Source organism: Gavialis gangeticus, unplaced genomic scaffold (assembly GCF_001723915.1).
Source record: "Gavialis gangeticus isolate Ggan-Ray unplaced genomic scaffold, GavGan_comp1, whole genome shotgun sequence".
Lineage (NCBI taxonomy): Eukaryota > Metazoa > Chordata > Crocodylia > Gavialidae > Gavialis > Gavialis gangeticus.
In genome coordinates this window covers 43,147,486-43,168,514 of record NW_017729031.1, presented here as the reverse complement: position 1 = coordinate 43,168,514, position 21,029 = coordinate 43,147,486, and the positions used below count along the sequence as shown (strand labels likewise).

General features: G+C 68.5%; 3 protein-coding genes across 3 annotated transcripts in view; 2 read left to right on the top strand and 1 right to left on the bottom strand.

Moving 5' to 3' along the window:
- Positions 1-604: 604 nt before the first annotated feature.
- Positions 605-3,458, top strand: LOC109301491 (gap junction gamma-1 protein-like). Its single transcript, XM_019522679.1, has 2 exons — positions 605-1,881; positions 2,577-3,458. Exons 1-2 carry the CDS (start codon positions 735-737, stop codon positions 2,582-2,584), a joined length of 1,155 nt encoding a protein of 384 aa, XP_019378224.1. The 5' UTR covers positions 605-734; the 3' UTR covers positions 2,585-3,458.
- Positions 3,459-4,457: 999 nt separating this feature from the next.
- Positions 4,458-7,994, bottom strand: INHA (inhibin alpha subunit). Its single transcript, XM_019522680.1, has 2 exons — positions 7,736-7,994; positions 4,458-6,266 (listed from the first exon to the last, which is right to left on the bottom strand). Exons 1-2 carry the CDS (start codon positions 7,992-7,994, stop codon positions 5,503-5,505), a joined length of 1,023 nt encoding a protein of 340 aa, XP_019378225.1. The 3' UTR covers positions 4,458-5,502.
- Positions 7,995-11,243: 3,249 nt separating this feature from the next.
- The window catches only part of OBSL1 (obscurin like 1), a 45,471-nt gene continuing 35,685 nt past the window's right edge, over positions 11,244-21,029 (top strand). Inside the window, exons 1-9 of the mRNA XM_019522836.1 lie at positions 11,244-12,343; positions 14,661-14,930; positions 15,197-15,457; positions 15,738-16,043; positions 16,747-17,028; positions 17,759-18,034; positions 18,414-18,686; positions 20,216-20,488; positions 20,929-21,002. Coding sequence (XP_019378381.1) covers positions 11,284-12,343; positions 14,661-14,930; positions 15,197-15,457; positions 15,738-16,043; positions 16,747-17,028; positions 17,759-18,034; positions 18,414-18,686; positions 20,216-20,488; positions 20,929-21,002 — 3,075 coding nt within the window. The 5' untranslated portion in view covers positions 11,244-11,283. The remainder of the gene's footprint in view (positions 12,344-14,660; positions 14,931-15,196; positions 15,458-15,737; positions 16,044-16,746; positions 17,029-17,758; positions 18,035-18,413; positions 18,687-20,215; positions 20,489-20,928; positions 21,003-21,029) is intronic.

Below are 21,029 nucleotides of genomic sequence, written 5' to 3'. Positions count from 1 at the left end.
CGGTGCTGGAGCCCGGGAGGGGCGGGGGGCCGCCTGGGCCCCGGGGGGGCGCGGGGAGCTGCAGGGAGGGGGCACGTTATCGCTGACGTGGAGGAGCAAACCCTGGGGTGGGAGGGGGCTCTGCCCTGCCCCCGCCCCCACAGGGGCCCCCAGACCCTCCTGTGCCCCATGGCTGGGCCTCGTCCACTGTGCACCCTGCCTAGTGCCCACCCCCGCGGCCGGGGGCCTCTGCCCTCTGCCCTGGGGAGGCAGCGTCGGGCAGTGGGGCAGGGGCCTCCAGGGCCTGGGGAACCCCAGGGCAGCTGCCAGAGGAGAGGCCCAGCCCTGCAGCCAGCCCCAGGCCCGGCCTCGGTGCCATACGGCGCCTTGGCACCCGCAGCGTTGAGCCCCGGCACTGCTGCCTGCCAGCACGGCCCCTCCCCTGACCCCGGGCGCTGCCTGGACGCGACACATGTCCTCGGCCCTGGATGTGGCTCTGTGCCAGGCCGCCCTCACGCCATGGGGAAGTGGGAGCAGCTCCCCAGGGCACACGGGCAGTGAGGACTGGGGAGGAGGAAGCTGAGCCGGGTAGGGCTCTCCCACAGGGAAGCCAGGGCTTTGCTGCAGCTGGGGCTGGGGTCCCTGGGGGGCATCCTCTCTGCTGGGGGTGCTGGGCACAGCCTGGGCTGGCTCCGAGGCTTATCGCCTTCCCCTTCTCCCCCCGCTGCAGGGTCTGAGCTGACTGCCGGACCAGGATGAGCTGGAGTTTCCTGACGCGGCTCCTAGAGGAGATCAACAACCACTCGACCTTCGTGGGCAAGATCTGGCTGACGGTGCTTATCGTCTTCCGCATCGTGCTGACGGCGGTCGGCGGCGAGTCCATCTACTACGACGAGCAGAGCAAGTTCGTGTGCAACACGCAGCAGCCGGGCTGCGAGAACGTGTGCTACGACGCCTTCGCGCCCCTGTCCCACGTCCGCTTCTGGATCTTCCAGATCATCATGGTGGCCACCCCGTCCGTGCTCTATCTGGGCTTCGCCATGCACCGCATCGCCCGCACCCCTGACCCGCGGCGCCGGGCATGCATGCCCGTCGTGCGCCGCGGCGCCGGGCGGGACTACGAGGAGGCAGAGGACGATAATGAGGAGGACCCAATGATCTTCGAGGAGATCGAGGCTGAGCGGGAGAGGAAGGGTGGGGAGGACGGCAGCGAGAAGCACGACGGGCGCCGGCGCATCAAGCAGGATGGGCTGATGCGGGCCTACGTGCTGCACCTGCTGTGCCGCGCGGGGCTGGAGGTGGCCTTCCTGGGCGGGCAGTACCTGCTGTACCAGTTGGAGGTCAGCCCCTCCTACGTGTGCTCTCGCGGCCCTTGCCCCCACACTGTCGACTGCTTCGTCTCGCGGCCCACCGAGAAGACCATCTTCCTGCTGATCATGTACGCGGTCAGCGGGCTGTGCCTCCTGCTCACCCTCTGCGAGCTCTGCCACCTGGGTGTGGGCCGCCTCCGGGACGCGCTGGGACGCGGCAGCGAGCTCCCACCCCCTGACGGCACCCACCCCACGCCGCACTACGCCAAGAAGGCACCCAGCGCACCCCCCACCTACCACTCGCTGAAGAAGGAGCCCCTGGCCCTGAAGGCCCCGCTGGCCCACGACAAGCTGGACTACGGGGACCCCCTCGGTGGTGTGGGGGCCCCTCCAAAGCACGAGCTGGAGCGGCTGTGCAAGCACCTGCGGCTGGCTCAGGAGCACCTGGAGATGGCCTTCCACCTGCAGCCCACGCTGGAGACCGCCAGCCCCTCGCGTAGCAGCAGCCCCGAGGCCAACGGCATCGCCGCCGAGCAGAACCGCCTCAACTTCGCCCACGAGAAGGAGGGCGGCCTCTGCGAGCGGGTCACAGGTGAGCTGGCCCCGGCCCCGTGCCCCCAGGGGCTGAGCTGTGCAGGGCTGGCGCTTCCCCTGTACCCCGGGGGAAACCAAAAGGCTAGGCCTGCGCAGTTTAGGAGAAAGGTGCTTGGGTGGGGACGTGACAAGGACTTATAAAATCCTGAATTGTGGAGAGACGCAATCAGGATTTGTTACTGGCTCACCAGGCAAGAACGAGGGGTCACAACGTGAAGCGAGCAGGTAGCAAGTTTAACAAAAGGAAGTTCTGTTTCTTCAGCGAGTCATAAAGGGTGGATGGGACTTGTGGCCCCAGACGTGGCGGAGCTGAGCGTGCAGCCGGATCCACCGGGGACCGGACACGTGCGGGGAGGAAAGGGGCGCGGGGAGCGCTGGGGCAGGGAGCAAAGGGCCCGGCCTCTCCACCAGCCCTGCCGGGACCTTCCGTGCTGGAGGAGCAGGGGAAAGCCCCGCGCGGCCCCGGGCACTCGCCTGCCAGCTCCACTCTGCCCTGGGACGTGGGAGATGGGGCAGGATGGCCCTGGGTGTGAGCCAGCGCAGGGCAGTTCTTGTGCTGGGCTCTGAGGGGCTGTGGTTCCCAGCACGGCTCTGGGACGCCCGGGGCTGGAGGGAGCTCCTCACCGCTCTGGAGGCAGGTCCCTTTCAGCGTCTGCAGCGTGAGCCCTGACCCGCGTGTTCTGCTTCCCACAGGGCTGTGAGCGGCTGTGTCACACCAGGGCCCATGGAGACGGCGATGGTGCTCTGTGACCACGTGTGCTCTGGATGAGTCCCCTGCGGACGGATGGCAGCCTGTGTCGGGGGCTGCGGCCCCTCCCTCTCCCGTGGGGTGGGGTGGACTGGTGGGGTGTTCCGGTGCCCGGCCTGGCTGGGAGGGGCCATAGGAACTTGCCTTCCTTTGCTTTTTTACTTTTTTTAAAAGGGAATATCTTATTTTTGTACATTTGCTAGATTGCCCTGCGTGTGCCCTGGCCCCTGCCCTGCCCCTGGCACAGGACCCTCCCTGCTTCCTCCAGCCATGTGCTGCTGTGGGGAAGGGCCCGTGGGGGTCCCCGTGGATGAAGGGGGCTGACAAGCTGGTGCTTCCCCATGGCAGCAGGGGCTCATGCAGGGTCCAGCTGCTTGGGGCCCTCCTGCCAGCAGCATCCAGCTCGCTCGCCCGGTCTATCCGCAGGGAGCGCGGGTTTGGTGGCCAGCCTCGGGGGCCGCAGCTCTGCTGTGGGAGGCACCTTCACCCCCTGCACTAGGTACGAAAGGCTGCGACTGCCCCTGGCAGTGGCTAACTGTGCATGGGGGGCTGAGGGGCGCCCAGCTCCCTGCAGGCAGGGCTCTGCCCCCAGCCTGCCCCCCCGCCGGTGCCTGGCTTCTGCTTGCGGTGGAAGCGGACGGCGTCCAGACCAAAGTTGATCCTGTCACATTCCAGGCCTCAGGGCCCCCCGGGGCGGGGGGATGCACCAGGCAGGTTGGCAGGGTCTGGGCCTGGCTCACGCGGGTGTTTTGTACCTTTTTTTTTTACTTGATCAATTGGTGAAGTCTTTTTATATTTAGTAAAACCTGCAAATGTTTTGTATGGAGCCTGGTGTCTGGCTGCTTGGGGAGGGGGGAGCTGCATAGGGGACAGAGCGGACAGCCCATGAGGCGGAGGACCAGGGGGGCTGGGGCAGGCGAGCAGGATGTGGGGGCTGGGGCAGGTGAGCGGGGTGTGAGGCACGTGGGGTGGGGGGGCTGGGGCAAGTGAGCAGGGGGTGCAGGGGCTGGGGCAGGGCTTGGTGCTTGCCATGGGGGCTCCAGTGCAGCCTGGGCCTCGCTGGCTGGGAGCTGCTCCAGGTGACGGCAGCCCACCAGGCACACTGGCTTGAGCTGAGAGAGCTGCTGTCGGCTCCAGTTCTGTGACCTGCTGCGCCCCAATGGTCCTGCCCCACTTGGAGCCGTAGCCCTGGAGACAAAGGGGCCAAAGGCCTGGGCCAGATTCGAGCCAGTGCCCTCCACGACCACCCGGTTTGGGCTGCGTGGCGCAGGACGAGCCCAGAGCGCTGTGGGAATGACACAGCTTCTGGGATCGGCTGTGGGATCGCTCTGGTCTCCTAGAGGAGAGGAGCCCACCAGCCCAGCTCGGAGCACGCAGAGCAGCCAGGGGCCCCTGCCCTGCGGAAGGGGCTGGGGGCATCTCTGTGGCTGGCCCTGGGGGAAGCGCAGCCCTGCCACATGGACCAAAGCCCTTGTCCATGGGCTGGGTCTGGCTGCCTGTCTGGTGGCTCTACCCCTGCTGCAATCTGAGTGAGAGTGCCCTGAGCCTGGGGAGGGAACAGAGTTGGGCACAAGGGCTGGGCAGAGCCGGGCCTCTGCACCACCCTCCTTGCCCCTTCTGTAGCCAGCACTGCATCTGGGGCCCCTTGGCCTGGAGCCCCTCTCTGCTGCCTGGGCCCCTTCCCCACAGTGCGAGCCTGCCCGGCGAGCAGGCCCTGCGCGGTGCAGCTGGCATTGGCGATGTGGCCAGGCAGTACTGCCAAAGTGGCCAGGCTGCACCGTGGCTGCCGCTGGTTGGAGCTCGCAATCCAGCTGCTTTTGCTTAAAAAAAAAAAAGGGTTTATTTGCTCTGCGCGCAAGCAGGTGGCGGTGGAACAGGTTCTGCTCCCCTGCCCGCGGCGCACCCGGCCCCTGCTCCCCCCGTGCCGGTGCTCTCCGCCACTCCCTGCGACCTTCCAGCGCCACCACCCCTTTTCACCTGGGCCTCGCTCTGGCCCCCATTTCTGCAGGGGGGATGATTCTCCGCGGGGAGCCCACCCCCTTGCGGGGACCAAGGGGCGCCCGTGTTGCTGAGGGCCCCGCTGTGCCCTGGATGGGTCAGCGCCAAGCTGTGCCCCGCAGGGCTGCTAGCAGGGCTGGACTGGCCCCCCCGCCCAGCGCCTGTCTGCTTCCCTTGTGTGCATGCCTGTGACTTCCTTGCTGACTCCTGCTTCCTGCAGCTCTGCTGAGGCAGCAACGTGTGGGGCTGGGCTGTGGGGCTCCCCTGGCAGAGATCACTGCCCCGGGCTGGCCTGCACGGGACCCTGCTCAGAGCACCCAGGCCCGGGTCAGCTTGGAGCCAGTTCCTCTGCACAGCAGAGCCCGGCAGGGCCACGGGGTACCTCCTGCCCGGTGCCCAGCCTGGCACCAGTGCTGAGCGAGGTGAAACCCTTGCTGCTCTGCCCAGGGCTGGGGGCCGGGGATGCTGGCACTGCTGGGGCTAGGGCGCGGGGCGTCAGAGCTGGGAGTGGCGGGGCTGACACTGCCCCACTACTGGTGTTTCTGGCCTGTCCCATCAAGCTCGGGCATCCCCCAATCCAGGCTGGAGCAGAGTCAGGCTCCGACCTGCCCAGTGCCAGTGGGAGCTCGCTGCCACGAGTGTATCTGGAGGGACAGACCGACACACGGACAAGAGGCAGGCAAGGTGGCCAGAAGCGGGGAGCCACGTCCGCAGCCAACGAGTGGATCGAGGGAGCTGCCGGCCGAGCTGCGCGCAGGGAGGATACGGTGCCAGCCAGCTGCGGGTGTTGCTTGAGGCTGTCGGGCAGTGACAAGGCGCCTGCGCTGTGGCTCCACGTGGCAGGGCTCGGGGAGCCGGCAGGCCTGCGCAGCGCTAGATGCAGGCGCAGTCCTGGGCCAGGATGTTGGGCACGGTCTCGTACTTGAAGGAGTAGCCGCCGTCGGAGGTGGTGCGCACACGCAGGGGCCGCATGGTGCCTGGCAGGGCGGCGCAGCAGAGGCGGAAGCCCAGCTTGTGGGTGAGGGCATGAGCGTCGGAGCAGCTGCCGTGGCAGTAGTGAAAGAGGAAGGAGCTGGGGTGCACAATCCACTTGTCCCAGCCCAGCTCCTCGAATGAGATGTTAAGGGCGGCGCGGTGGCAGTTGGCATGGGCAGCCACGTCCTCTGACGGGCGCTGCAGCAGGTTGAGGGCAGCGGGGGACCAGGGCACCGAGGAGCGCCGGGCTCGGTCAGCCCCTCGGGGCCGGGTGGTGGCCACGAGGAAGGGCATCTTGTCGGCGTCAGCCACGCAGGGGCAGTGCGGGCAGCGCACCAGCAGCACGAAGAGCCGCTGCGAGATGTAGCGCAGGAATGGGGGTGCGAACTGGAACACGGTCCAGTGCTCGGGCGCCGGCACCACCGCAGCCCCCACGGCCACCTGGCCCTGCGGCGACAGGATCAGCACGTCAGTGCCAGCGGTCGAGCAGTTGGGGGTGGCAGAGGGGCCTGGCGGGACCGTGGCGGCACTGCCCGTGTGGAACCAGAGCTGGGCAGAGGTCACCATGCGGGTTAGCGTGTGCGGTGACGGCTGGAAGAGGTAGGTGAAGACTCCCTCATCCTCCAGGAGCGCGGCCGGCTGCAGAGGCTCACATGGCACATCTGCAAGCAGAGGAAGCGGGTCTGCACTGGCTGGGGTCTCCTGCATCCTGCCCCAGTCCCCAGTCCTCAGCCCGGCGGGTCCGGTGTGTGGCTCCAGCCTGCAGGGCTGCAAGCAGGGGCTGCAGGTGGGGATGGAGCAGGGCTGGGCATGGGGGCTCTACTCCCTGGGTTGTGCATGGAGCACAGCAGCTCCCTCGAGCACCTGCAACCCCCAGGTCCTCACCTGGGTGCTATGGAGCCCTGGCCCCAGCCAGCACCCAGGAGAGCCTGTCTGGGGCTGGGGCGAGGAGACTGACCCCAGTGCCCAGCAACTGCAATGGTGCTGGGGTGTGGGGCAGGGGACAGGGCCTGGCCCATGGCAGGAGTGGAGGTGGCTGGAGCATGCTCAGGGCCTGGCTGTGGTCTGGCCCCAGCTGCTGAGCTGATGCTGCCCTGGCCTTGCTGATAACACCCCTCCTGGGCCCAGAACACTTCGGTGCTTGTGAGCTGTGCAAGCACAGGTGAAACAGCCACCATGGTGCACAGGCTTGCACGAGGAAGGTGTGCTCGTGCATGAGGGAGGTGGGCTCATGCCTAGGGAAGCCCCACAAGCAGGCTCACGCAGCTGCTTGGAGAGCCCCAGACCCGGCCAGTGAGGCCCGTGCCCACGACCCCTGTGCCCAGCCAGCCAAGACCCTCCTCTGCCGCTCCCAGATGTGCCCCCACAGCCCTGCCCCACCAGCCATGGGCCAGTGCGCTGGGGATGTCCCTGCCTCTGCGGCCAGGAGCGGGGCGAGGCAGCTGCAGGTGACACAGCCCTGGGGGCACTTGGAGGGGTCCTGCCGCCGGGGCAGGAGGGCAGAGGGGAGGCTCCGGTTCATCCCTCCTGGGGATGTTCATCCGTCTGGAGGCCTCCCGCAGCCTGCCACCGTCCCCAGCAGTCCCTGCCTGGTGCTGGCACCTCTCGGGGCTGCGGGGGAGAACGGAGCTTGCATCTGGGGCATTGGAGGCGGCAGTGGAGGGCCAGGCCGGGGCGAGCGGGGGACCTGGGGCAGGGGTGGCCCATAGGACTGGGCAGGCAGGGGCGAGGGGCTCTGGCAGAGCTGTGGGGGAGCCCAGGGCAGGGCTAGCAGGGGTCTGGGGGTAGAGCCAGGACCGGGGCTGGGCTGGTGGGTGTCCCCGGTGCGGAGCGCCGCACACCCTCTACCCCCATCGCGCAGGGCCGGGGTGTTGCCTCTGGCACAGAGACTGAGCTAGCCCAGACCGGGCGCCCTGCTGAGGCGGCTGCGCTGCCTCCCATCGGGGCTCTGGGGACCCGGTGCTGTACCCCTGCCCCCGCTGGCCCAGCTGAGGGGCGCAGGAGCCCCCAGCCCGGACCCTGGCCCAGCACAGCCCCTCCTCCGGCGCTTTCCCTTGCTGCACTTGCCCCCTGACCCCCAAGCTGCAGCCTGACTTGCCTGCCCCCCCTGCTCCCCAGCCCCTGCTCTCACCTGTGGAGGGGAAGAGGATCACCTGGGAGGTGTCCTCTTGGTCCTGTGGCCGGAGAGGCAGGGTCCCCAGGGCATGCCGCCGACGCACCTCCCTCCGCTCCTTCTGGGCCCTGCCTCCCGGGGCCGCTGGGCTCAGGTGCTCCAGGACCTGGGCCCGGATCTTGGCCAGGACAAGCTGCCGGTCAACCTCGGCCTCACTGCAGCCCGGCAGGGCGGGGGGGGCCAGCAGGCCTAGCAGCAGGAGCAGCAGCAGCAGCATGGCTGGGGCAGGCAGGGGCCTCTGCGCTGTCGGGCGCAGCCTGTGCGCCTGGCTCAGCTTGTGCTGGGCTCTGACTGGGGCAGGGTGGCATTGAGATGTATCTGCCACTGACGCAAACGTCTGCTCGCCGTGAATATTATCTCTGGGCAGCGAAAACAAGGAGCTGTCTGGAATGCAAGGACAGTGCCGCCCCGCGAGGGCGACCGGGGCAGGGGGGCGCAGGCCTGGGCGCGCAGGCAACGCCGGGCCCAGCTCCTTGCAAAGGCGGCGTGATGCTCCCCCACCACCTGGCCTGCGCCTGCAGCGAGTCGGGGCCTCTGTGTGGGTCGCTCTGCTTGCAACGAGGCCTGGCCCTGCTCATGCCATGGGGCTGGCAGTGCTGAGCACCGGGCAGGGCACCTGGCCCGCTCTGCCCAGCTCTTCCTGGCAGTAGGGCTCGGCTGCAGGTGCTGGGTCCTGCTGGGGTCTAGCTCCAGCCCCGAGGTTGTTCCGGGTCCCAGGCTGGCCGGGTTGTCCCTCGCCAGCCGCCTTCCTCCCCTTGTCCTGGTCCCCCCAGGGCCCCTCTCCAGGATGCGGTGCCTGCAGCGCGGCAGTCCGGGCAGTGACCCCCAACCCTGCCCATTGCTGCTTATTTCCTATGTGCCTCACGTGAGGCCCTGGCGTGAGCTGTCGGCCCCGGGGCAGGGCTCCCTTTGGTCCCTGTCGGGCTAACGCCAGCCGGTGCATCCGGCGCTTGTTCCCCAGGCGCCAGCCTCTGCCCCACGTCTCGGCGGGGCCCGTTGCAGGGCCAGCCCCTGCCCAGGCCCCGGGCAGAGGGGTCTGTGGAGCGGGACTGTGGAGACCAGGGCAGGCAGGGCTGTGAGGAGACGGCCTGCCTGCGCCCCAGTGACCCCAGCTGGGCCCTGCCCCCTGCGTGGTGCTCTGGGCCCGCAACAGGGGGTTTCTTGCGTGGAGCCTGGTGCCTTGCCCCTTGGCCTGGTCCCGTTCCCAGCCAGAGGGAGGGAAGCCTGGGGAGGGGTGGCTGAGCAGGGGGCAGGGGGACAAAAGGGGCTAAGACCCCAGGCCCAGCCAGGCCAGGCTGTGAGAGCCCCGAGCGGGAGAGCGGAGGCCGGGCAGGCCTGGGAGCGGGGTAGGGGGAGACAGGGGTCTGGGTCTGGGCCAGGCGGGCTGAGAGGGCTCCCTGGGGAAGGGCAGCTGGGCCTGGGGGTGGAGGGGCAGGGCAGGGCATGCTGAGGGGCCCAGGCCAGGCCAGGCCAGGTGCTGGGAGGAGGGCAGGGCTGTGACCCCAGGCAGTGGCGGAGCTCGGGCAGGGGGATGTGGCTGGGGCTGCTGAGCCCCTCCGGGGGCGCGGGCCCTGAGGAGGCCGGGCAGTTTGAAGGGCCAGGGCCTGCGTCTCCTCCCGTTGGTCCTTGCTCAGGGTGGGGGCTGCCCTTGCTCCCAGGGGTCCCGCCCTGGGGGCTGCTCCGAATCGGGGTGTCCTCTGCGCTCTCCTCGAGCTGCCCGGTCCCCGGCAGCCCCTGCTTTGCGGGGCCAGGGACGGCTGCGTCCTGCCCCAGGCCGGGCTCTGGCCGGGCTCTATACATAGCCCAGCCCGGCTCTGAGCAGAGCAGGCTCCCGCTTATCAGCCCCGCGTGTCATCAGGGGATATTTTTGGGGACAGCAGCTGCAGGCATTTGTGACGTCGGGTCCCTGCGTGTTGACACCCTGGGAGTGGAGCTGGGGGAGGCAGCAGCCGCCGGGGAGAGCGCAGGCGGCAGAGCGAGGTGGGGAGCCGGGCCGCAGGGGCCAGGCGGCGACGAGAGACGAGACGTCGGAGGAGCCGACGAGGAGCAGGGCCAGACGGCAGATGTGTGCATGGCGGACGGACGGACGGGGTGTGCATGACCAGGCACTCTCGCAGGGAATGGGCGCAGCGTCCTGAGGGTCCCAGTGTCGCAGAAGGGTCGTGGCCCTCTCCGTGAGTATTGGCGGCTGGCCCCTCTCGCCTGCCAGCCTGGCGCCCGGGGCCTGCAGGAGACGGGTGCAGGCGTGTGCTGGGCAGGGCGGTGTCGCGGGCCGCAGCCTGTCCAGGGGGGCCGAGCTGCCTGCTCCTTGTGCGGGTGATGGACACCGTCCCCTGCAGGAGCGGGGCTGGAGGTCCCTGCCAGGGCCAGGAGCAGGTCCGTGAGCCCGGGCTGGGTCCGTGCATCCATGCGCAAGCCCTGGGCTCTGGTGACCAACTCAGTTCACCAGAAATGCCCGTGAGCAGGATGCAGGGGCTCTTCCTGCGCTGGGGAGGGGAAGGGGCTGCTGCGCTGCCTCTTCCCAAGCAAGCTGCCCCTGCACCCCTCACCACGCAGGGCCCGGGCTGGGCCTCTGCCCTCAGCTCCCACCCAGGCGTCCACTGCCTGCCCCCACCCTGTCCACTCTCTGCCCTGATGCAGGCGAGCGCTGCAGGCCCCGCGCCATCCTGAGAAGGGCCTGGAGTCAGTGACAGCCCTTATCAGCGCCGCGGCTGAGCCGGGCCAGGCACGGCAGGAATGCGGCCGCGGCGCGTGAGGCCGCAGGAATGTCCCCATGGGAGGGGCAGATCTGCCGCCCCCGCCCCTTGCCCCCAGAGCCCCTTGGCCTCTGCCCCCTGCCCCTGCCCTTTGCCTGCTGGCGCTGGGCACAGGTGGCAGGTGGGACTGCTGCCTGCTTCCCGCTGGCACTGAGCTGGGAAGGGGCTGGGGGGTCTTGCCCCACTTGTCCCCAGGGGGGAGACTACCAGGAGTCCCTGTCCTAGGGGAGCTGGAGGCCCCGTGTCCGGCTCATCCGTCCCTTGGGCTCGGTTGCCTTTGAGGGCCGGTTCCCCCCAGCAGCCCCCTCCCCACTCTCGATGCCCAGGGCCGCGCCGCGAGTCCCAGCTCCAGCCCCTGAGGAAGTGCGCAGAGTCCCCAGGGAGGCGGGGGCCCCAGAGACCGAAATAACCGGCTAACAATAGGCCGGGCTGGCAGCTGGCAGGGAAACCCGATGCACCCAGCCCGGCGGGGAATCCAGGGGCCGGCGGCAGCGTGGCCAGGCCCGGGCTGCAGCCCACGCGGCGTGCGTGGGGTCCGCTGGGCTGTGGCACCAAGGAGCCCCGGTCTGTGCTGGGAGCGAGGGGGGTCAGGGCCCGTTGCCACCTCGCTGGGGCTCCTAGCAGGGCGGCGGGGCATCACCAGCCTCTCCCCCGTTGCAGATCCCTGCTCCCGGAGCCTGACGCCTGCTGTGAGCCGCGGTTCTGCCCCACAGGTGCCCGGTCCCAGCCGCGGCCCCCGCAGACGCGGAGATGGACGTGTTTGGAGGGGCCCCCAGGTTCCTGGCCTACCCCCGCACGTTCACCGTGCAGAGTGGCGCCGATGCCCTCCTTAAGTGCCAGATCACGGGGGACCCGCAGCCCAGCATCGCCTGGGAGAAGGACAAGGCACCCATCACGCCAGCCGGGCGCTTCCGTGTGCAGGCCGAGGGCAACATGTACAGCTTGCTGGTCTCGCGGGTGACGCCCGAGGACAGTGGGCAGTACATCTGCAAGGCCAAGAACAGCGTCGGCGAGACCTACGCTGCTGCCACGCTCAAGGTGGAGCCCGGGGAGCTGCGCTGCGAGGGGCACCCCGATGACCGGGCCCCCGTCTTCCTGGCCCGGCCCCTCTCCCTGCGCGTCAGCCGCGGGGAGGATGTGTCGTTCAGCTGCCGGGTGCTGGGGCAGCCGGGCCCCGTGCTGGAGTGGGAGAAGGACGGGCGCAAGCTCTCTGACCTCTTCGAGAGCAGCCACTTCTGTGTGGGCAAGGAGCCTGAGGACTGGCACTTCCTGCGGATCTTCGGGTCCCGGCCCCCGGATGGCGGCGTGTACGTGTGCCGCGCTCGGAACCGCGCCGGGGAAGCGCTGGCGGCCGCAGTGCTCCTGGTAGACCCCTGGTCCCGGGAGCCACGTGACGGCCCTTCCCTGGGCCCCCCCCGGAACTGCCTGCTCCTGAGCTGCTGCGACAAGGCGCCGGAGCAGCCAGGACCGCGGCACCGGCATGCAGCGGGGCCCGAGCCTGAGCCCTGGGCGGCCCTGACCAACGGCGAGGCGGCCCCCAGCGCGCCGCGGGCGAAGGCGTTTGCCGTGAGCGAGGGGAAACACGCCAAGTTCCGGTGCTACGTGACGGGCAAGCCCAAGCCCGAGATCATGTGGAAGAAGGACGGGAAGGCCGTCGTGCCAGGCCGCCGGCACCTGGCCTATGAGGACCGCGAGGGCTACTTCATCCTGAAGGTGCTGTACTGCAAGCCCCAGGACCGGGGGCTCTACGTCTGCACCGCCTCCAACACGGCCGGCCAGACGCTCAGCGCCGTGCAGCTCTGTGTGCGAGGTACCGCCCCAGGAGAGGGTGGCGGGGGCTGGCTGTCCCACACCCCTTAGCGGCTCAGGACCGCTTGCTGGGCCTGGCCATTGCCCTGGTGGGGCAGCTGCGGTCAGGGCAGCGCGGCCGTCTGCGCTTGCTGGCTGTAGCTGGCCGAGGCCTGGCCCTGTGCCCGCCTGTGTGTGCCGGGGCCGCATTAGGAGTGATTGGGTGTCACCAGAGGGCTTGAGGTGTCGTGGGTGGGCAGTGCCCCGCGAGTGACGAGCGCTGACAGGTCTGGCCTGAGCCGCAGGGCCGGCTGCCAGGCACCTGCTGTGTGAGGCGGTGGAGCCCCCCCCGGCAGCTGCAGAGCCTGGGGGGCTGAGGCCTGGGAGAGTCAGGGCAGTGCCAAGGGCCCCTGGCCGGCCGGCCGGCCCTTGTGCTGGCCGTGGGTGGAGCTGGGCACGCTGGTGCCAAGGGGTGACGGGTGGGGGCAGGGCTCGCACGAGGCCCCAGAGCGGGTCCAGGGTGGTGCTGCAGCAGGATGATGCGGGGGGTGTGAGCTCCATATCTGACTTGTCCCTGCTCCTCGTCTGCCGGCAAGATATGGTGTTCCCAGTCCCAGCTGGCCTGGGCGGGGCGGCCTCGAGCCCTTGGCACCCCGTCTGGTCTGCAGCCTCAAGCGGGGCAGCTTCGGGACACACTTTCCCAGTGCGGCTGCAGCGTGGGCCTGCCCTGCCCCTCATTCCCTGCCCTTTGTGACCCAGCTCCAGGTCCTGGCAGGGACCTTGTCGCATGGCCTTCGCTCCTGGGCTCCCCTCCGTGCTCCCAGTGCCCCCCGCCCCAGGCGCTGTCCTCTCCCTCCTCCACCCCGTCCTGCTGCCTGGCGGGGTCTGGCCGTGTGCCGCATGGACCCTCTGGTCCCCGTCCTGCCCAGGGCTCCCGCGCTTTGTGTTTCCAGAGCTCCATCCACCCCCGGGATGTTTCCTGGGGGCAGCTTCTAGCTCTGGCTGCTGGGCCTGGATGGCCAGCCGCCTGCGCGGGGGCTGTCGCCTGTGAGGCTGGCTGGTCCCTTGAGGCTCGGGGCCAGGGTTTGCTGCCCGGACGAGTGGAGTCTCTTCTGCCCAGGCAGTGGGACCCACAGGGGCCTTGGCAGGGGTGACACTGGTGCAAGACACTGGGAGCAGGGGACTGAGAGCCAGAGACCGCACGTTGCCCTCCGAGCTGCCACCCCAAATAGCCCTGCAGCCCTGCCAGGGACAGACAGTGCTGGGCTGGGCCAGGCGAGGCCAGGGCAAGGAGACCCTGGGGATGGGGGTCACACCAGCACTGGGGCTTCCTCTGGGGCAATAGCTGCAGGGGCAGATGGGGGGGGTCACGCTTAGCCCCCTCCTTTGAACGGGGGCTCGGGTGCCTGCAGAGTCCCTGTGCTGGGCTGGTGGCCGCAGCCCCCTTCTTCCCCCAGGGCAGGGGCGATGCCTGGGCCCATGTCGTGGTGCTCAGAGATTGGACTCAGGGTTTGTCTGGGCTGGTTTGGACAGGGCTGACCCTGCCTCGAGCAGGGCAGGGACTGGACGTGACCCTGCAGCTCCCTGCCGGAGCCGCGGCTCTGGGATCCTATGGGGCATGGCGCTGCAGGTGCCTGGGGGAGCCTCTCGCAGCCTGGGGGGCCGGCGGGTGCAGAAGGAGCTTGTTGGACCAGCAGGTTGTGGGGCTGGTGCCGGCAGACAGGGCAGGCGGGTGCAATGTTGGCTGGGGCTGGGAAGGGTCCAGAGATGAGGCAGGCTGGGTACGGGGGACCAAGGGGCAGGCGGGGGCAGTGTCCGCAGCTGCTGTGCTGGGAGGATGTGGGGGAAGCGGTGAGAGGAGCCAGAGCTGGGCCGGCTTCCCCCAGGGTTGGGCAGAGCAGGTAGCCGGGGCCAGCGCCAGACCCAGCCGTCGGCACCAAGGGGTGGCGGCGGGGGGGGGGGCCGCGGAGCGCTGCACCGTGTGCGGGGTGCGTTTGGGGCCGGGCTGCCCAGAGGACTGCAGTGCGGGGGGAGCAGGGGGTCACAGGGGCTGGGAACAGTCACGGGCTCGCCACTGGGGTAGAGGAGCCAGCCAGTACACAGGGTCTGAGGCTCCAGGGGCAGGGAGAGAGGAGCCCCTGGCTGGGGGTGCCGTGGGGGCATTGTGCAGAGCCCCCGACTGCGGGGTCGCAGGCAGGACGGCAGTGCTGGGGGACACGGCGAGAGGCGAGGAGGTGATGGGAGCTTTGCTTGCTGGCCTGGAGCAGCAGTGCCAGGCCGTGCCCCCTGCCCAGGCGCTCAGCAGCACCCGTCTCCCCACCCTGGCCCGGCTGGCCCAGAGCACCGGGTGCGGTTCCAGGTGCAGCTGGAGGACGTGGAGGTCCAGGAGCGTGAGGACGCGGTGCTGGAGTGCCGGGTGCCGCTGGAGACCATCCCCACAGCCTGGTACCTGGAGGACAAGCCGCTGCAGCCCAGCCCCAAGTATCTCATGGAGGAGCGGGGCCGTGTGCGGCGCCTCACCATCCGCGATGCCCGCACCGACGATGATGGCATCTACCTCTGCGAGATGCAGGACCAGGGCCGCAGCATTGCTGAGGTCTCCGTCAGAGGTGTGGGGCCGGGACCACGGGGTCACTGCAGGGGTTGGGGGCAGGAATGGGGCCATGGAGCCACTGACAGGGGGTGGGATGATGCCGGGGCCTGGTGCCTCTACCCCTGCCCTGCCCTGCTGCTTGCTTCTGACCCATTTGCTCCTGCCAACTTGGAGACCCTGGGGATCCCAAACTGCCCCCCAGGGACTCCAGGTCCCCTGCCACACCCCATGGTCCTAGCTGCCCCCATTCACACGAGCCCGGTCCCTCCCGGTGTGTCCCAGGAATGATTGTGAAGCGGCTGCCGCGGAAGCTGGACGTCATGGAGGGGGAGAACGCCGCCTTCTGCGTGGAGACGCGGGAGGCCGTGGAGGGCATCTGCTGGCGCCGCAATGGGCAGGAGCTGCAGGAGTCGCCCTGCACCGTGCTCAAGAGCTTTGGCAAGACCCACCTGCTGGTCCTGGTGCACGTGACGCGGGAGGACGCCGGCATCATTGCCTTCGCTGTTGGGGACTCAGAGACCTTGGCCCAGCTCCGCGTCAAATGTGAGAGCCTGCTGTGGGGCTGGGGGGAGCAGGGAGCCTGGCTCTGCTCTGGGGTGGATTGGGGCTAGCATGGGCAATGACTCATGCCAGCCGTTCACTGCTCGGGGCCCAGGTCAGGGCTGGCGCTGTTACAGGGGACAGGTCCTGTGTCTGATGGGCTGAGACTCCCAGGGGCTTGCACTGTGCCCCCGGGGAGGCTCCATGTCCCAACCCCACCCCTGGGCATCACTTCCCTGCTCGGGGGACGTCTCAGAGCAGCCCTCTGGGGTGGGGGTTTCAGGTGCGAAGCGTGTCCCACCCAGCACGCCCGTGGCCGCCTGCATGAGCACAGAGCACAGCAACGCCGCACTGCTGACGTGGTGTCCTGCGCCCGACGTGCATCGCAGCCCACCCGGTGCCTACGTGCTGGAGCGGCAGGAGGCCGGCACGGCTGAGTGGGTGCAGTGCCTCACCACGGACACGGCCGGCGCCGTGGAGGTGCTGGGCGACAGTGTCCCCGCCGAGGCCGACTACCGCTTTCGCCTCTGTGCTGTCAACAAGTACGGATGCAGCGCGCATGTCGAGTTCCCCGGTGCCGCGCACCTCGGTGAGTGCCAGGGCCCCCCATCCCCAGCCTCGCTGCCCCAAGTGCTGCCAGGTGGGGCTGGACACCTGTGAAAAACAAAGTCCTGTTTCCCCCTGTGGGGCATCCAAGGGGGGGACTCGTGGCCCCAGACATAGCGGGAGCTGAGAGCACAGCCAGATCCAGCAGGGACCAGACACGTGCGGGAAGAAAAGGGGCATGGGTAGCACTGGGGCAGGCAGCGAGGGGCCCGGCCTCTGCATCAGCCCCGCCTGGACCCTCCGTGCTGGAGGAACAGGGGAAAGCCCCACTCGGCCCCGGGCACTCGCCTGCCAGCTCTGCTCTCTGCCCTGGGACACGGGAGATGGGGCAGGACGGCCCTGGGTCTGACCCAGAAAATGCCAATTCTGATATTTGGATGATGCCAGGCTCTGGGGCTGACTTGTGCAGAGCGCCACAGCTAGACAGCTCTTCCCAGCACCAGCCCCAGTTCGTTCCCTTCCCAAACTAGAAGGAGATGGGGACATGTCCTGGGTCCCGCGAGGAGGTGGCTGGGCGCATGCAGCTCAGGAGGGCAGGGGCAGCAGGGCAGATGGCAGGGCTGGGCAGCAGCATGCCCAGGGAGGGGAAGGGGCTGGTCCCGGTAGCAGCAGGTGCAGTCGGTGATGCTGCACACCCCTGTGCTGGCTGCCCCTGTCTCCGGCTGAGGTGCTGCCCTGTGCTCTAGTGCCCCTCGCCCGCGTGGAAAGAGCCCTGCAGGACGCTGTGGTGCAAGAGGGTGAGGATGCCATCTTCTCCTTGGAGCTCTCGGCCTTGGTGCGTGGTGCCTGGTTCCTCAATGGGGCAAGGGTGCTGGAGGAGAAGGAACAGGAAGGCCGGCGGTGCTGCATCTGGCACAGCAAGACAGAGCACGCACTGCAGATCCGCGGGGTGCGGCTGACGGAGGACGGGGCTGAGGTGCGCTTCGTGGCCCATGGGCTGCAGGATGTGGCCATGCTGCATGTGCAAGGTGAGGCGCTGGCCGGGGAGGGTGGGAGGGGCATGGCCTCGGTGGGCAGGACAGCTGAGACCATGGGGCTAGGTGGACATGGCCCAGGCATTGACCATCCCCACGCCAGTAATGAGCACCCGCTGGTCCACGCACCCCCGCCCATGAGCACCTTCCCCTCCGGTGCTCCCCTGCACCACGCTGGAGCTGGCGGTTTGTGCGTGGCCTCGTGCCTGGCTCCTGTGGCTGCCTGGCCTGTGTCCAATGCTGCCCTTTTGCCCTGGCTCCCCGCAGGGCACTCATCTTCTGAGCTGCAGGCACATGCTGCTTCCTCAGCTGAAGAGGTTTCCCTGCACTGGGGGCACAGGGAGGTGCTGGGCACTGGGCCCACGCTGCAGCTGCTGCCCCTCTGGTTCTGGGGCAAGGCAGTACTGTGGACTCCCGCCTGGAGCTCCTGCCCTGCAGCGCTCACCAGCCCTCTGCCCTCATGTGGGCTCCCCGGGGGCGAGGGCTGGGCACCAGGGCAGTGGGCGCCTACAAGGGGTAGGGGGATCCTGCTGGGGTCTGTGGGCTCTGCCTCTCTCCATGGGGACGCAGGGGCAGGTGGGACCAGAGCTGCGATGGTGCAGGGCAGCACCTGGGCCTCAGACAGGTGCGGGCTTGTGCCCAGCCCCATGCGCCATGTCCCGTGCCCCATGCAGATAGCTTTGGGTGGGAGTGCTGGCCCCTGCTTACAGCGACGTGCCCTCAGCCCCGCAGGTGCGCATCGTTGCGGTGCCCGAGGCCCAGCGCGTGCAGACGCTCCCAGTGGGGCTGCCCCTGCTCCTGGAGTGCGAGGTCTCCCGGCCCGACGCCCCCGTGCGCTGGCTCAAGGATGGGGAGGCTGTGCCTGGGGGCGATGCCATCACCATCCAGGCAGAGGGCTGCATGAGGAGGCTGCTTGTCCGCTCTGCCTGCCCCTTGCACTCCGGGACGTATGCGTGCGACACCGGCAACGACGTGGTAACCTTTGCCGTGACTGTGACTGGTGAGTGGGGCTGGGGACCCGGGACCCTGCACCATGTGGGCTCTGTGCAGCCATGCTCAGAGTCAGAGCTGGAGAGGCTCTGTCTGCTGGGCTCCCTCCTCCACCCGTCTCTGCCCCTGTGCTCGGCTGCCCCTGGTCTGTCTGCACAGTGACCTGCCATCTCCTGCCCTGAGGACCTGGGTGTCTCCTCGCACCCTGCTTGGCCTGGGGCAGCTGGGTGCTGAGTGTACCCTGCTGAGCATGGGGTGAGCCTGCTGGTGCGCTGTGGTGGGGGTGAAGCCCACCTAGGATGGTGCCAAGGGGAGGTGCCCCCATCTCCCCTTGCTCTTCTGTGCGTGTTGGGGAAAATCCAAGTTGAGCCCCTGGTTTGCCCTGCCAGAGCCGCCCGTGCGAGTCGTCAGCTCCAACGAGACGGCAGCGCACACGTATGTGGCATCGGAGCGCGTGGAGCTGGTGTGCGAGCTGTCCCGCCCCGACGCCCCGGTGCAGTGGTACAAGGACGGGGTGGAGGTGGAGGAGAGCGAGCGGCTGGTGCTGCAGCGCTCGGGGCCCTGCTGCCGGCTTGTCCTGCCCTCGGCCCAGCCGCCGGACACGGGCGAGTACGTGTGCGACGCAGGCGGCGACTCCATCTTCTACAATGTCACCGTTGCAGGTCAGTGCCCCTGTACTGCCCCCGGGTCTGTGCCCCGCTGCCTCCCTGGTGCCCCTGGACCAAGCCACTGCCATCCTGCTCCTCACATCTGCCAGGGCTCCCTGGCTCGGGGCACCTGTGACCTCAGAGACGGACCCCCAGTGCTGACCTGCTCCTCCTGCCCCAGTGACCGAGGGCTCTGAGCTTGGGAGTGCGCAGCCTTGTCGGGCCTACAGCCAAGCTGTTGCTTACCCTCTTGTCCCGTATCTGCCTGCTCCCTGTGTGCTGCTACCTGCCCGTGCCCTGACACTGCCCCCGCAGCCTCCAGTGGAGAGACTGCTGGACCTGAAACTGTTCAGCCTCCACAGGAGAAGGCTGACCTGGTGGCTGCCTATAAACTTACCAGGGGGGACGAGCGGGGAATGGGAGAGTCCCTGTTCCCCCGAGCACCTCCCAGAGTAACAAGGAATAACGGCCACAAGTTGCTAGAGTAGGTTCAGGCTGGACATCAGGATGTGCGACTTCACAGTCAGGGTGGTTGGATCTGGAACCAACTTCCAAGGGAAGTGGTGCTGGCTCCTACCCTGGGGGGCTTTAAGAGGAGGCTGGATGAACATCTCGCCAGGGTCATATGAGCCTAGTTTACTCTCCTGCCCAGGGCAGGGGTTGGACTTGAAGATCTTTGTAGGTCCCTTCTGACCCTACATCTATGAATCCTGCTGCTGCCAGGGGGTTGGTGGGCACTGGAAAGAGCCCAGGCCCAAGCCGTGCCCCCGCCTTGTGTGCAGCACGGGCTCTGTGTGCAGCACAGCGGGTGCTGGTGGAGGGACGTGGAGGGGGGCGCTGAGGATGATCCAGGGTCTCTGAAAGGAGCCAGGAAGCCGCTCAGCAGGGAGAGGTGCTGAGAGTCTGAGAGAGTGAATGTGACCAAGCCTGGGGGGCTTGGGGCCCCAGTCTCTCCCCTCTCCCAGTGCCATCCGGTGAGAGGGGGACGCTCCAAGCTGGTGTGAGGCGACGGGCAGAGCTCAGGACGCGCTGCTCTGGAAAGGGGCCGCGGCCCTGGACATCGCAGGGCTTGGGAAGGGGCTGGGCATTTCTGTGCCAGGACCAGAGTGATCGCTAAATGATGGTGCCAGGGACAGAGGGGCTGCAGGACCTCAGCCCTAAGGCACTGGGCCCCCAGCTGACCTCCAGCTGCTCCTGGGCCAGGCAACACCTGCATGGGGCAGGTCCCGCCACCTCCTGCACCTCCTCGGGAGCTGGCTGTGCCCCGGGTGCGGGGATGAAATTGCCGCTTCCTCCCTTGAACCTCCATGATGCTCTCATGTCCCCTGGGGCCCGTGGACCTGCAAGCCGGGTATGGCAGACGTGGGGGGCTGCTTGATGCACTACTGCTTTGGCCACCCATGTGCGCCTGTGTGAGCAGCACCTTGCCCCATCCTCCCTTTACTGGTCCCTCCATCGCCTGCCTCTGTCACAAAGCAGGCTACAAGCTTGCAGGGCCAAGGGCTCTGTTCCCACTGCCTCTGCAATGGTTCTCTCTGTCCCAGAGCTGCCCGTGCGGGTCGTCAGCTCCAACGAGGCGGCGGTGCACGCGTATGTGGCGTCGGAGCGCGTGGAGCTGGTGTGCGAGTTGTCTCGCCCCAGTGCCCCAGTGCAGTGGTACAAGGACGGGGTGGAGGTGGAGGAGAGCGAGCGGCTGGTGCTGCAGCGTGAGGGGCCATGCAGCCGGCTCATCCTGCCCTCGGCCCAGCCGCCGGACACGGGCGAGTATGTGTGCAACGTGGGTGGTGACTCTGTCTTCTACAGCATCACCGTTGCAGGTCAGTGCCCCCGTACCGGCTCCGGGTCTGTGCCCCGCCGCCTCCCTGGTGCCCCTGGGCTGAGCTGCTGCCATCCTGCCCCCCGTGTCCCTTCAGCTGCCCCTTGGGCCATCCGGCCAAACCCCACAGGGGCGCAGGCACTGGGCTCATGTATGAGCTCCCATCCCACAGCCCCACAGTCAGGGCAGGATGCCCCCTGCTCCATCCTTCCTGCCCCTGCCATGCAGCACCCCCTGCTGGGCACCCCCCTTCCCTGCTGCACGGAGCCCCTGCCCTGCCACCCTGTGGCACAGCACCTGTAGTGCTGTCTTGGGCACTGGCACCAGCACCAGCACCAGCACTTCCTGCCAAGGAGAGTCCCCAGGTCAAGCCCCCTCCCCAGCAGGAGGGAGTTGGCCCGACCCAGGCACCCTGGCTGATGCCCTGGTTTGCCCCGCCAGAGCCGCCCGTGCGAGTCGTCAGCTCCAATGAGGCGGCGGCGCACACGTACGTGGCGTCGGAGCGCGTGGAGCTGGTGTGCGAGCTGTCCCGCCCCGACGCC

Bases quoted from the DNA above. Each gene is read 5' to 3' on its own strand.
- LOC109301491 (XM_019522679.1), top strand. From the start codon at position 735: ATGAGCTGGAGTTTCCTGACGCGGCTCCTAGAGGAGATCAACAACCAC.
- INHA (XM_019522680.1), bottom strand. From the start codon at position 7,994: ATGCTGCTGCTGCTGCTCCTGCTGCTAGGCCTGCTGGCCCCCCCCGCC. The intron at 6,267-7,735 runs GTGAGAGCAGGG...CTCTGCTTGCAG, and splicing joins GATCCTCTTCCCCTCCACAG to ATGTGCCATGTGAGCCTCTG.